Raw genomic sequence first — 15324 nt, forward strand, 5'->3', positions numbered from 1 at the left:
TCCCAGCAGGTCTGGCAGCTTCTGTGGAGAGAGAAACCGAGTGAATGTTTCTGGTCCAGTGTGACTCTTCCTCAGTACTGAAGAATTCTCCTGACTCTGACTGCTTTTAATTGGCTGCTGTTTGACCCAATCGACTGCATGGTCTCACCCTCACCGGCCTTGTTCTCGATGGCAGGCTGAGCCTTGTCTCCACCATCTGTCAGCCGCTTCAGACCAGACTGTTGCTGTGATTCACTCTCCCAGCTTTGGGTCTGCACTGCAGATAGCTTCTCACTTTCTTAAGACAGGTCAGTGATGTCAATGTGCCTCTACACTCGCCTGTCTGGCACCACCCTATCAGTGTGCAAAACCCCCACTCTTGCAATCGCAGTTAGTGTATTTGCAGATGATTCCAAAATTGGAGCTGAAATGGACAATGAAGAAGGTTATCACAGAGTACAACACGACTTGATCAGATGGGCCGATGGGCTGAGGAGTGGCAGGTGGAGTTAATTTCGATAAATGTGAGGTGCTGCATTTTGGAAAGGCAAATCAGGGCAAGACCTATACACTGAATGGTAAGGGAGTGTTGCTGAACAAAGAGGCCTTGCAGTGCAGGTTCATAGCTCCTTGAAAATGGATTCATAGGTAGATAGGATAGAGTAGAAAGTAGTTGGTACAAAGTTACAAATCACACAACGCCAGGTTATAGTCCAGCAGGTTTAATTGGAAGCACTAGCTTTCGGAGCGCTGCTCCTTCATCAGGTGGTTGGTATGTTTGTTTTTATTGGTCAAGAGTATTGAGTACAGGAATTGGGAGATCATGTTGTAACATAACAGTGGTTCAGCCACCTTTGAAATATTGCGTGCAGTTCTGGTCTCCCTGAGATAGGGAGAATGTTGTGAAACTTGAAAGGATTCAGAAAAGACTTACAAGGATGTGGCCAGGGTTATAAGATTTGAGCTAGAGGGAGAGGCTGAATAGACTGGGGCTGTTTTCCCTGGAGTGTCAGAGGCTGAGGGATGACCTTATAGAGGTTTATAAAATCATGAGGAGCATGGATAGGATAAATAGGCAAAGTCTTTTCCCTGTGGTGGGGGAGTCCAGAACTAGAGGGCGTAGGTTTAAGGTGAGAGGGGAAAGATATAAAAGGGACCCAAGGGACAACATTTTCACACAGAGGGTGGTACGTGTATGGAATGAACTGCCAAAGGAAGTGGTGGAGGCTGGTACAATCGCAACATGTAAAAGGCATCTGGATGGATATATGAATAGGAAGGGTCAAATATTGGGAAATGGGATGCGATCAGTTTGGGATATCTGACATGAACAAGTTGGATCGATGGGTCTGTTTCTGTGCTGTATGACTCTATGACCTCTTAATTCCAGATTTTTATTAAATTCAAATTCTACCATCTACCATGGTGGGATTTGAACCCAGGTCCCAGAATTTACCAAAAGAGAAAATGCTGGAAAATCTCAGCAGGTCTGGCAGCATCTGTAAGGAGAAAAAAGAGCTGACGTTTCAAGTCTAACTGACCCTTTGACAAAGCTTTGACAAAGGGTCAGTTAGACTCGAAATGTCAGCTCTTTTCTCTCCTTACAGATGCTGCCAGACCTGCTGAGATTTTCCAGCATTTTCTCTTTTGATTTCAGATTCCAGCATCCGCAATAATTTGCTTTTACTCAGAATCTACCAGCTGTCTCGATTAATGATCTAATGATAATCTGACCATCAACTCTCCTGATACAAACCACCAGGGAACTGTCATCCTGCAAGTTTGTGGGGAAGTTTTGTAATTGAGAGAAACCTGAAATCCAGAGATTCCTTTAACGAGAGAGAATCCTGATAACAGATCATAAAGGAACAATAACCATCACCTTCCCAAGGTAACACTCCCCTAAACCCTCATCATTGTCACTGCAGCCCCCAGCAGATGCTGGACACAGCCCTGAGGGTAAACTCAGTCCCTGACCATTCCTCGCTATGGACAAGCTCTGCTCGTGCAGCGAGCCTTACAGACACGCAGCCAACCATTCAAACCGACTGGAACTCAGCACCAGACCTCACCTTCGGTCAAAAGGCCATGGGATCAGCTCCCTCCAACAGGAAAACCCCAACATTTAACACACAGTGCAGTGCTGAGGGAGTGCCATACTGTCAGAGGGTCAGTGCTGAGGGAGTGCCATACTGTCAGAGGGTCAGTGCTGAGGGAGTGCCGCACTGTCGGAGGGTCAGTGCTGAGGGAGTGCCGCACTGTCAGGGGGTCAGTGCTGAGGGAGTGCCGCACTGTAGGAGGATCAGTGATGAGGGAGCGGCGCACTGTCGGAGGGTCAGCACTGAGGGAACGCCGCAGTATAGGAGGATCAGTGCTGAGGGAGCACTGCCCTGACAAATATTCATATCTCAATTCATGTCATTAATAATAAGGTATTAAGCTGGTGAAGCTACCAAGCATGACTATTTGCATGGCAACTGCAAAAGCAGCAAGTGATAGACAGAGCTCAGTGAATGGTGGTGGACCATTAACCAACTCACTGGAGGAGACATCTCCATAACTATCCCCATCCTCAATAATGGACGAGCTCAGCACATCAGCGCAAAAAGCCAGGCTGAAGCCTTCGCAGCAATCTTCACCCAGGAGTGTCAAGTGGATGATCCATCTCAGCCAGATACCGGTCTTCAGCCAACTTGATTCACTCCACATGATATCAAAAAACAGTTGAGGACACTGGATATTGCTAATGCTATGGGCCCTGACAACATTCTGGCAATAATACTGAAGACCTGTATTCCCGAACCTGCTGCAGCCCTAGCCAAGCTGTTCGGTGCAGTTACAACACTGACATCTACCTGATAATGTGGAACATTGCCCAGGTATGTCCTGTAAATAAAATGCAAAACTTATCCAACCCAGACAGTTACTGCCCCATCCGTCTTCTCTCGATCATCAGTAAAGTGATATCAAGATTAGATTCCCTACAGTGTGTAGACAGGTCCTTCAGCCTAACCAGTCCACACCAACCCTCCAAAGAGTAACCCACCCAGACCCATTTCCCTCTGATTAATGCACCTAACACTATGGGCAATTTAGCATGGTCAATTCACCTGGCCTGCACATTTTTGGACTGTGGGAGGAAACCGGAACAAACCCACGCAGACATAGGGAGAATGTGCAAACTCCACACAGACAGTCACCCAAGGCTGGAATTGAACCCATGTCCCTGGCGCTGTGAGGCTGCAGTGCTAACCACTGAGCCACCGTGCCACACCTGCTCAGTGACGCCCAGTTTGAGTTCCCTGGGGCCACTCTGCTCCTGTCCTCATTACAGCCTTGCTTCAAACATGGACAAAAGAGCTGGATTCCAAAAGGGATGGGGGAGGGACAGCCCTTTACATCAAGGCTACATTCAACAAACTGGGATCAATGAGTATCAGGGGCAAACTCTCTGCTGGTTGGAGTCATACCTGGCACAAAGGAAGATAGTTGTTGGAGGTCAGTCATCTCAGCTCCAGGACATTTCTGCAGGAGTTCCTCAGGGTACTGTCCTAGGGCCAGCACGGTGGGCGGCACGGTGGCACAGTGGTTAGCACTGCTGCCTCACAGCGCCGGAGACCCGGGTTCAATTCCCGCCTCAGGCGACTGACTGTGTGGAGTTTGCACATTCTCCCCGTGTCTGCGTGGGTTTCCTCCGGGTGCTCCGGTTTCCTCCCACAGTCCGAAGATGTGCAGGTTAGGTGAATTGGCCAGGCTAAATTGCCCGTAGTGTTAGGTAAGGGGTAAATGTAGGGGTCTGGGTGGGTTGCGCTTCGGCGGGTCGGTGTGGACTTGTTGGGCCGAAGGGCCTGTTTCCACACTGTAATGTAATGTAATGTAATGTAATCTAATCTAATCTAATCTTCAAAGCAGCAGATATGTAGGAACACTACCAAGTACAAGTCTGTCTGAGCCAGTCACATTGAAAATGGGAGCAGGAGTAGTCCATTTGGCCCTTCGAGCCTGTTCCACCATTCAATATAGTCGTGGCTGATCATCCAACTCAGTCCCTTGTTCCCACTTCTCCCCCGTACCCTTCGGTGTCTTTAGCCCGAAGAACTGTATCTAACTTCTTCTTCAAAACGTTCAATGTTTTGGCCTCAGCTGCTATCTGTAGCAAAGAATTCCAAAAGCTTCCCACTCTCTGGATGAAAAAATTAAACTATTTTCAGTCCTAAATGGTCATGACCCCGGTTCTGCACTCACTGGTCGTCATGAACATCCTGCATTTACTTTGTCTAGTCCTGTTAGAATTTTATAAATTTTTATGAGATTCCTCCTCATTCTTCTAAACTCCAGTGAATATGATCCTAAATGTTCCAATGTCTCTTCATACATCAGTCCTGCCATCCAAGGAACCAGCCTTGGAAACATTCATTGTTGCCTCACAAGAACATACTTTGTGAGTTAAAGAAACCAAAACTGCACAGAATACTCCAAGACCCTGTACCATTACAGCATGGCATCGCTGCTCCTGGACTCGAACCACCCAGTGTGGAGACTGAGATACCAACTCCCTCCTTCACTGCCCCCTCAACCTGCGCTTACAAGGACACTCAGGTTTTGTTGCATGTCTCCCTTTCCCAATCTAACACCATTCAGATAATAAGCTGCCAAAGTGGATAATCTCGCATTCATCCCCATTATATTTCACATGCCATGCATTTGCCCACTCACAATGATGGTCACATCAGCATCTCTGCAATTCCTATACAGTTCACTATTCCACCCAGCATTGACTTGGTCTACATACTTGGAGATATGACAATTATTTCCTTTATCTAAATCATTAATATATATTGTGAATAGCTGGGGTTTGAGCACTGATCCTTGTATCCACTGGCTGCCACTCGGAAAAAGACCCATTTGTTTCCTGACTGCTAAACATTTCTCTATTTGTGCACATTGTATATTATACCTGATCTCATCCTGACTTGGAAAGATACTGCTGTCCCTTCACTGTCACTGGGTCAAAGTCCTGGAACTCCCTTCCTAAGGGCTATGTGGTTCAATCTACAGCGGTTCAAGAAGGCAGTTCATCCCACCTTCTCAAGAGGGGCAATTAGGGATAGGCATTGAGTCCAGCCAATGACACCCATACTCAATGAATGAATAAATATTAAAAGGTTATTGCTTTCAGATGAAGTCAGGACGTTGCTGAATGTGAGGAAGTGCAGGGATTGGGGGGGGGGGAAGACGGTGACCTGTTCTAATTGGAATTTGGCCGCTCATTGGAGTTGGGATCACATTTGAACAAATGTATCACAGTTCACAGCGACAGAGATGTTGGAAATTCCACGTTTTCTTGGGATCAGTGGAGGACGATGAACCTGCACAAACAGACCAACTCCTTATCGACTGCTGATAAGATTCCGCTTTTGTAAAGCAAGAGCCAGTGAGGCTGGGAGACGGAAACAGGTGAGAGAAACACTGGCTCAACTGCAGCCCGGGGTTTAAACAAGGTTCACACATTATCTTTATTCTGCCATTTGTGGGTGTCAGTGTAACTGGCTCCATTCGCATTTTCTGCCCATTCCTAATTCCCCTTGAGAAGTTGGTGGTGAATCATGATCCAGGGGTTAAGTAGAGATACTTACAGTGAATATTTTTAACAGGTTGGGATACTTTAATAATTCCATTTGAAGACTATTATGTTAATGTATGATTAAACAGAATTCCTGGGTGCCTGTGGGGCCCCAGGAGGAGGAGACTGGGGGATAAAGAATCTGGGGACTGTAGATGGTGTTCCCAGGGATGGGAGCCTCAGTGGAGGGGTGATGAGTGAGGTCGAATACAGTAGTGAGATATAATTTAATTTAAGTAATTTGAATTTAGTTTAAGTTAGTATTTATTGAATGTGTTTGTAGTTTAGTTTAAGGTAAGTAGATATGTTTGTTCTGGTAGAATAGTAGGTCGTTTATTAACAATGGTGCTGTGTTCTGGCTTTGTTATACTGCCTTTTTTTCTGTTTTGATGGTGTTTTTTTTAATATATAAATGTTTTGTAAACGATTTAAAAAGGTTTTCAATAAAAATATTTGTAAAAGAAACACAATTCCCAGGAAAGTTTGTGAAATTATTTTGAAATGAAGTAACAGCTCCAAGTCCTGTTGAATCAACACGTATTGCCTCCCAGCTTGGAAAGGTGATGGATAAAGGATAGTGACACTATCCCTTTAACAGACTGAGGAGGCTGTAGCAGAGATTACAGAGAAAGAAAACTCCTTTACAAAGCTATTGTCAGGGTCTGATAGCAATGGGAGGCTCTAGAATGAAGGGAAAGTGTGGTTGGGTCAATTGTGTTTTTGTGGAGTGAGGAACTGGGGAACATTCCTCAAGGTTACCCATGACATCAGGAGCAGCTTGGTTCACTGGGAGTGAATCAGGAATTTATATATCCTCTCCAGGATTACACATCCAACTAGCAGACATGTTTCAGAAAAATTCAATATTTTCACCCCTTTAACATCCAGGCATTGTTCAAAATGTGCAAGATCTGCTGCATGTACACCACTGGGTACCCCCCAACATGAATAGGAACATTGAAGTTGTTAGTTTAAGAATAGCCCTATGATGTTTGCAGTGATTTTTCGAATCCCGACAGGGTAGAAACAGGCCCTTCAGCCCAACAAGCCCACATTGACTCTCCAAAGAGTAACCCACCCAGACCCATTCCCCTACCCTGTTACTCTACATTTACCCCTGACTAATGCACCTCAACCTACACACCCCTTAACACTCTGCGACAATTTAACCTGCACATTTTTGGACTGTGGGAGGAAACTGGAGCACCCAGAGGAAACCCACGCAGACACGGGGAGAATGTGCAAACTTCACACAGTCAGTCACCCAAGACTGGAATCAAACCCGGGTATCTGGTGCTGTGAGGCAGCAGTGCTAATCTCTGAGCCACCATGCCACCCTAATCCCTGAGAGTTTGAGTTATTTGTCACTTCCTTGGCTCCACTCTGTCCTGAATGGGCTTGACCTGTGGGTTGTTCTTTCAGAAATCTGCATTGTTCTTCTCCAGGCTTTGGTCATCCACTAGTAATGTCTACCATTTACTTAAAGGGAGACAATGGCCTAGTGATATTATTGCTGTGCTGTTAATCCAGGGACTCAGGTAATGTCCTGGGGACATGTGTTTGAATCCTGTCATACTACATGGAACTTGAATTCAATAACAATCTGGAATTAACAGTCTTAATGATCATTCATCAATTGTTGGAAGGAAACTGCCCTCCTTACCTGGTCTGGCCTACATGTGACTCCAGACCCAAAACAACATGGTAGACTCATCACTGCCCTCTGGGCAATTAGAGATGGGCAATAAATGCTGGTCTAGACGTGTTTCATGAATGATTTAGAAAAACTTCCCTGCTGCTGCCAGCTGTGAAATCTTTAGGATGTTTGTCTGAACTCTGAGGGCAGTTTGAGGTGGAGGTTTTGTGTTCGAATTTGTTACTGAAGTTAGTGTGTTGTACACCAGTCAACTGAAGCTTATTTCTCGCCATCAAGCAGGATCTTTTTAGATGTTGACCTGACTGTGCCTACATTTATATAACATTTTCTGTGAGATGTTTGTGAAATTATCTGCAGATTTTCCGATTCTGAGATTGCAACTCATTTTTTTTTCCCCTCAAGTATAAAATCTGTGAATTTCTTACTGTGTGCATAATGTTTTCAAAAGAGTCAGTGACAGGGAGCAGTGTCTTTGCCTTCATTGCTTCATCACACTGATCGAACATCAGATGCTGCAGGATTCAAGCTCCTTCCTGTTGGTGCTGGGAGGGAGGGAGTGCGGGAAGGATTGATTTTTCTTTTGTGCTAACACAGACTTGGGACTCACCATCACTGGGTGCTATATAAATTCACCCTCCACCTTCTCAAGTTGATCTCGAGCCTGAGTGCTTGCTGTGAGTAGTTAGAATAAAATAAAAACACAACATGCTCTTCAGAGAGTCACACCAGACTCGAAACATTAGCTCTGTTTCTCTCTGTCTTCACAAATGCTGCCATTTCTGTTTCTATTTCTGATTTCCAGCATCCACAGTATTCTGCCTTTATTTGAGCGAGTGGCTGGTTAACAATTCAGACCGGTGGGATGGATGGTCTGTTCTTCTGGAAGTGTGACTGGTGGCCATAATGACAGAGAGAGATGTTCCCTAACATGGCCCAGCAGGTCTGCCCACTCTGCAGCTCTCACTCTTGTCTGTCTGTTTGAAAAATATTAACCTGGAGAACAAACATTCACCAGGACCCACCCTGAAGTTTACTACTTTATATGCACAATGAACAATTAATTAATTCTACGTAAATGCGAAACTATTGCCAGTAAAGTGAGGGGGTTAGCTGTCTCTCTTGGCTACAATTGTTTGGACATCAGCGTTTGAGAATCTCCTCCTGGATTTCAACACTCGAACTTTCACAGAAATATTTCTCTCCAGTGATTTGATGACTGATAGTTTGCTTTGAATGATAATTAAACAACATAGAAAGGACACAATATTCTCACTAACAAAGTCAAAAACATAAAGCTGTGAATGAATAACTTTCCTCCAAACAGAGAGCTGACTCTGGGAGTTAAATATGAGTCAGGTCATGTTGTTTTCTGAGATGAATCGAAGATGCTAGTATCAACCATGTTTCTTAAGACAACAGCTTCAATTTTAATCATCCTCGCAGTTTCAGGTTTGTGATTTATCGAACTGTGGTCATTGATGAGATGCCTGTTTTGGGGGTCACTTTTGTTCCTTAGTGAGAATTATGATTAATTAATTGTTATTAATTAACCTGACTCCACCCTGTTCCCATTGCCCATTCTGCATTATCTGCTGGGTAATAAAATGGGTGTGCAATGCTGAGTGTAAAAAGGGCTGGTGTATAACAGCATGTGTGCAATATGTGGGTGTGTAAGGAGGAAGTGAGTGTGCAATGTACAGGTGTATAACAGACTGTGTGTAATTGGAGCAGGGTATAACAAACAGGTGTGAATATATAACCAGGAGGGTGTGTAACAGTTGGGTATAACAGTGAGGCTTTTAACAGGTGGTATGTAACAACTGAGGGTGTAATAGCAGGTGCATAATGAGCTGGTGTGTAATGGGAGGTGGTTGACAGGCTGCTGGGTCAGATTATGTTTGAAATGAGAGATGTGTTAAGGGATGATGTAAGAGCTGTAGGGGGTGGGGGTTTAACAGTAGGTTTGTAACAGTTTCTGTGTAACAGGTGACTGTCTGTTAAGGGATGGTGGGTAATTGGCAATTGTAGACCAGGATAGTCTGTAATGTGTGGGTGAGTAACAGAATGGAGTGTAATGGACATAGAGTCATACAACACAGAAACTGACTCTTCAGTCCAAATCGCCCATGCCAACCAAGTTTCCCAAGCTACATTAATCCCATTTGCCTGGGTTTGGCCCATATCCCCCTAAACCTTTCCTATTCATGTACCTGCCCAAATATCTTTTCAATGTTGTAACTGTACCTGCATCTACCACTTCCCTTGGCAGGAGCGTCAGGAGTAAGAGTGATGAACTTCAAGCATGAATCAGTACTTGGAACTACGATGTTATGGACACAATGGAGACATGGATTTCACAGGCGCAGGAATGGTTGCTGGATGTTCCAGGGTCTAGATCTTGTAAAAAGAAAGGGGTGGGGGGGTTGGCGCATAAAAGAGGAGGGGGAGTAGCATTGTTAATTACAGAGTGCATCACAGCTGCAGAAAAGGAGGTTGCTGAGTCAGTATGGGTGGGAGTCTGTAACAGGAAAGGAGCAGTCAGTTTATTGGGTGTTTTCTATACACCCTCCCCCCTCCTATAGCAGCAGAGAGATGGAAGAACATATTGGATAGCAGATCTTGGAAAGGTGCAGGTGTAACAGAGTTGGTGTTATGGGTGACTTCAACTCAATATTGATTGGAACCACCTTAGTGCAGATGGTCTGGATGGAGCTGATTTTGTCACATGTTTCCACGAAGGATTCCTGGACTCAATATGCAGATAGGCCAACTAGGGGAGACGCCAAATTGGATTTGGTGCTAGGCAATGAACCATGCCAGGCCAGGTTTCAGAACTCTCAGTGCGAGAGCATTTCAGTGACAGTGACCACAACTGCCTCACCTTTCCCATAACCATGAAGAGGGATAGGAGCATACAGTATGGGAAGGTATTTAATTGGGGGAGGGGAAATTATATTGTTATTAGACAGAAGCTGTGGAGCATAAGTTGGGAACAATTGTTCTACCGGAAATGCACAACAGAAATATGGAGGCTGTTTAAGGAGCATTTGTTGCAAGTGTTGAATAACGTTGTCCCACTGAGACAGGCAAGGATTGGGAAGGTGAAGGAGCCTTGGATGATAAAAGAAGAGGAGCTTCCCATTAAGTGGAAGAAGGAAGCTTACTTAAGGTTGAGAAAGCAAGTATCTGGTACAGCTTTAGAGGGTCACAGGGCTGCTAGGAAAGAACTCAAAACTGGACTGAGGAGAGCTTGGAGGGGGCAGGAGAAAGCTATGGCAGGAAGGATTAGGGAAAACTCAAAGGTGTTCTGCACTTACGTGAGGAATAAGAGAATAATCAGAGAGAGGGTAGGGCCGATCAGAGATCGTGGAGGGAATTTGTGTCTGTAGTCTGAAGAGGTAGGGGAGGCCCTAAATGAGATTTTTGCTTTAGTATTCACTAGAGAGAGGGACCTTGTTGACAGTGAGAATACAGTGGACCAGATTAATAGGCTTGAACAGATGGATATTAAGGAAGTGGATGTGCTGGAAATTCTGGGCAGCATCAAGATAGATAAGTGCCCAGGGCCGAACCAGAAATATCCAAGGTTACTGCGGGAAGTGAGGAATGAGATTGCTGCACCTTTGGCGATGACCTTTGCATCCTCACTCTCCATGGGAGTAGTATTGGATAATTGGAGGAAGGCGAATGTTGTTCCTCTGTTCAAGAAAGGGAATAGGGAAATCCCTGGGAATTACAGACCAGTCAGTCTTATGTCTGTGGTAAGCAAGGTACTGGAAAAGATTCTGAGAGATAGGATTTATGACCTTTTGCAAAAACATAGTTTGATTAAAGACAGTCAGAATGGCTTTGTGAGGGCAGGTCAGGCCTCACAGGTCTTATTGAGTTCTTTGAGGGTGTGACAAGACAAGTTGACGGAGGTAGAGCAGTGGATATGGTGTACATGGATTTCAGTAAGGCATTTGATAAGATTCCCCAGAGTAGGCTCATTTAGGAGGTATGGGTTATAGGGAAATCTGGCTGTCTGGATACAGAATTGTCTGGCCGAAAGAAGACAGCGAGTGGTGGTGGATAGAAAGTATTCTGCATGGAGGTTGGTGACCAGTGATGTCTCACAGGTATCTGTTCTTGGGTCACTGCTGTTTGTAGTTTTTAAAAATGACTTGGTTGAGGAGGTGGAAGAGGGCATTAGTAAGTTTGCCGATGACACATAGGTCGGTGGTGTTGTAGATAGTGTCGAGGTCTATTGCAGGCTACAACAGACATTATGTAATAGAAAGTGAGGACTGCAGATGCTGGAGATCAGAGTGGAGAGTGTGGTGCTGGAAAAGCCCAGCAGGTCAGGCAGCATCTGAGGAGCAGAAAAATCGACGGCTTGAGCATAAGCCCTTCCTGATGTTGAAACATTGATTCTCCTGCTCCTTGGCTGCTGTCTGACCTGCTGGGCTTTTCTAGCAACACACTCGACTACAACAAGTCATTGACAGGATGCAGAGCTGAGCTGAGAAGTCGCAGACAGAGTTCAACCTGGGTAAATGTGAAGTGATTCATTTTGGAAGGTCGAATTTGAATGCTGAATACAGGGTTAAACGCAGGATTCTTGGCAGTGTGGAGGAACAGAGGGATCTTAGGGTCCATGTCCATAGATCCCTCAAAATTGCCACCCAAGTTGACAGGGTTGTTAAGAATGCGTATGGCGTATGGCATATTGGCTTTCATTAGCAGGGGGATTGGGTTGAAGATCCACAAGGTTATGCTGCAGCTCTATAAAACCCTGGTTACATCACACTTAGAATATTGTGTCCAGTTCTGGTGGCCTCATCATAGGGATGATGTAGATGCTTTAGAGAGAATGCAGAGAAGATTTACGAGGGTGCTACCTGGATTGGAGGGCTTGATATATGAAGTTAAAAATCACACAACACCAGATTATAGTCAAACAGGTTTAATTGGAAGCACTAGCTTTTTGAGTGCCTCTCTGAAAACTAGTGCTTCCAATTAAACCTGTTGGACTATAACCTGGTGTAGTGTGATTTTTAACTTTGTCCACCCCAGTCCAACACCGGCATCTCCAAATCATGACCATTGTCTTATGAAGAGAGATTGAGTGAGTGCGGGCTTTTCACACTGGAGAGAAGAAGGAAGAGAGGTGACTTGATAGAGGTGTACGAGGTAATGAGAGGATATCCAGAGACTTTTCCCCAGGGCAGAAATGGCTGTCATGCGGGGTCATAATTTTAAGGTGATTGGAGGAAGGTTTAGGGGAGAAGCCAGGGGTTGGTTCTTTACACAGAGAGTGGTGGGTGTGTGGAATGCACAGCCAGCGGTGGGAGTAGAGTCAGAGACATTAGGGACATTAAAGCAATGGCTGGACAAGCACTTGGACAGCAGTAAACTGAGGGGTGTGTAGGTTAGATCTTTGATTAAGATAAATGCACTGCACAACATCGTGGGCCGAAGGGCCTGACCGTGCTGTACTGTTCTATGTTCTATATTCTATACTCTATGTTCTGTGTTCATTCCACTTACGAATGACCCTCTGTGTGAAAAAGTTGCCCCTCAGATTCCTTTTAAATCTTTCTGTTCTCATCTCAAAAATATGTCCTCTCGTGTTGAACTCACCTGCCTTCGGGAAAAGACCTTTGCTATTCACCTTAATGTGTCCCTTATGATTTTATAAATCTCTATAAGGTCACCCTTCAACCTCCTACTCTCCAGTGAAAAAAGTCCCAGCGATCCAGCCTCTCCTTATAGCTCAAACTCTCCATTCCCAGCAACATCCTGGTCAATCTTTTCTGACTCTCTCCAATTTAATAATATCCTTCCTATAGCAGTATGACTAGAACTGGTCCACAGTACTCCAAAAGTGTGCTCATCAACGTCCTGTAATAATCTCAACATAACGTCTCAACTCCTATACTCAATGGTCTGAGTAATGATGGCAAATATGCTAAATGCTTTCTTAACCATCCTGTCTACCTGTGGTGGAACTTTACGTGGAACAAAGACATTGCAGCGCAGAACAGGCCCTTCGGTCCTCGATGTTGCACCACTTAAGCCCACCTGAAGTCCATCTAACCTGCATTATTCCATGTTTATCCAATGACGGCTATAATGCTCTTAAACTTGGCGAGTCTGCAACTGTTGCAGGCAGGCCATTCCATGCCCCTACTACTCTCTGAGTAAAAAAACTACCTCTGACATCTGTACTGTATCTATTGCCCCTCAATTTAAAGCTATGTCCCCTCGTGCTAGCCATCACCATCAGAGGAAAAAGGCTCTCACTGTCCACTCTCTCTAATTCTCTGATTATCTTGTGTGTCTCAATTAAGTCACCTCTCAACCTTCTCGCTAATGAAAACAGCCTCAAGTCTCTCAGCCTTTCGTTGTAAGACCTTCCCTCCATACCAGGCAACATCCTGGTAAATCTCCTTTGAACCCTTTCCAAAACTTCCACATCCTTCCTATAATGCGGTGACCAGAATGATACTCAATACTCCAAGTGCGGCCGCACCAGAGTTTTGTACAGCTGCAGCATGACCTCATGGCTCCGAAACTCAATCCCTCTACCAATAAAAGCTAACACACTGTGCCTTCTTAACAACCCTGTCAACCTGGGTGGCAACTTTCAGGGATCTATGTACATGGACACTGAGATCTCTCTGCTCATCCACACTACCAAGAATCTTACCATTAGCCCAGTACTCTGCATTCCTGTTGCTCCTTCCAAAGTGTCTCACGTCACACTTTTCCACATTAAACTCCATTTGTCACCTCTCAGCCCAGCTCAGCAGCTTATCTATGTTCCTCTGTAACCTGCAACATCCTTCAGTACTACCCACAACTCCACCAACCTTAGTGTCATCTGCAAATTTACTAACCCATCCTTCTACGCCCTCATTCAGGTAATTTATAAAAATGACAAACAGCAGTGGCCCAAAATAGATCCTTGCGGTACACCACTAGTAACTCCAGGATGAACATTTCCCATCAACCACCACCCTTTGTCTTCTTTCCACTAGCCAATTTCTGATTCAAACCACTAAATCATCCTCAATCTCATGCCTCCATATTTTGTGCCTACCATGGGGAACCTTATCAAACGCGTTACTGAAATCCATATACACCACATCAACCGCTTTACCCTCATCTACCTGTTTGGTCTCCTTCTCAAAGAACTCAATAAGGTTTGTGAGGCACAACCGACCCTTCACAAAACTGTGTTGACTATCCCTAATCAATGTGATCCTTTCTAGATGATTATAAATCCTATCTCTTATACCTTTTTCCAACTCTTTACCCACAACAGAAGTAAGATTCCCTGGTCTCTCATTACAGGGTTGTCTCTACTCCCCTTCTTGAACAAGGGGACAACATTTGCTATCCTCCAGTCTTCTGGCACTATTCCTGTTAACAGTGATGACACATGTTGTTCCCCTGTACAAGACGGGTAGTAGGGATATTGTGGGTAACTACAGACCAGTGAGCCTGACGTCGGTGGTGGGAGAGTTGCTGGAGAGGGTACTGAGGGATAGGATCCATTTATATTTAGAAAAGAATGGGCTTATCAGTGATAGGCAACATGGTTTTGTGCGGGGGAGATCATGCAGTACCAACTTAATAGAGTTCTTCGGGAAAGTGACCAAGTTGATAGATGAAGGAAGGGCTGTTGATGTCATATACATGGCCTTTAGTAAGGTGTTTGGTAAGGTTCCCCATGGTAGATTGATGGAGAAAGTGAAGTCACATGGTGTGCAGGATGTTCTCGCTCGGTGGATAAAGAACTGGTTGAGCAACAGGAGACAGGGAGTAGTAGTTGAAGGGAGTTTCTTCAATTGGAGAAAGGTGACCAGTGGTGTTCCACAGGGATCAGTGCTGGGGCCACTGTTGTTTGTAATATACATAAATGATCTGGAAGAGGGCACTGTTGGTATGATCAGCAAGTTTGAAGATGACACAAAGATTGGTGGGAGTAGTAGAAAGCATAAGGGACTATCAAAGAATACAGGAGGATATAGATAGACTGGAGAGTTGGGCGGAAAAGTGGCAGATGGATTTCAGGTCA

The 15324-nt window shown here is 44.9% G+C and overlaps 1 protein-coding gene across 2 annotated transcripts in view; it reads left to right on the forward strand.

Annotated features, from left to right (window-relative positions):
- Positions 1–8622: 8622 nt before the first annotated feature.
- Positions 8623–15324, forward strand: part of LOC122540568 (apolipoprotein A-IV-like) — an 18620-nt gene continuing 11918 nt past the window's right edge. The window contains exons 1-2 of one of the 2 annotated variants that reach the window (XM_043676439.1): positions 8646–8708; positions 9529–9630. In XM_043676439.1, coding sequence (XP_043532374.1) covers positions 8660–8708; positions 9529–9630 — 151 coding nt within the window. In that variant the 5' untranslated portion in view covers positions 8646–8659. Of the gene's footprint in view, positions 8709–9528; positions 9631–15324 lie in introns of both variants that reach the window. The other variant, XM_043676440.1, reaches the window with a different exon arrangement.

This window comes from Chiloscyllium plagiosum, chromosome 35, assembly GCF_004010195.1.
Source record: "Chiloscyllium plagiosum isolate BGI_BamShark_2017 chromosome 35, ASM401019v2, whole genome shotgun sequence".
Lineage (NCBI taxonomy): Eukaryota > Metazoa > Chordata > Chondrichthyes > Orectolobiformes > Hemiscylliidae > Chiloscyllium > Chiloscyllium plagiosum.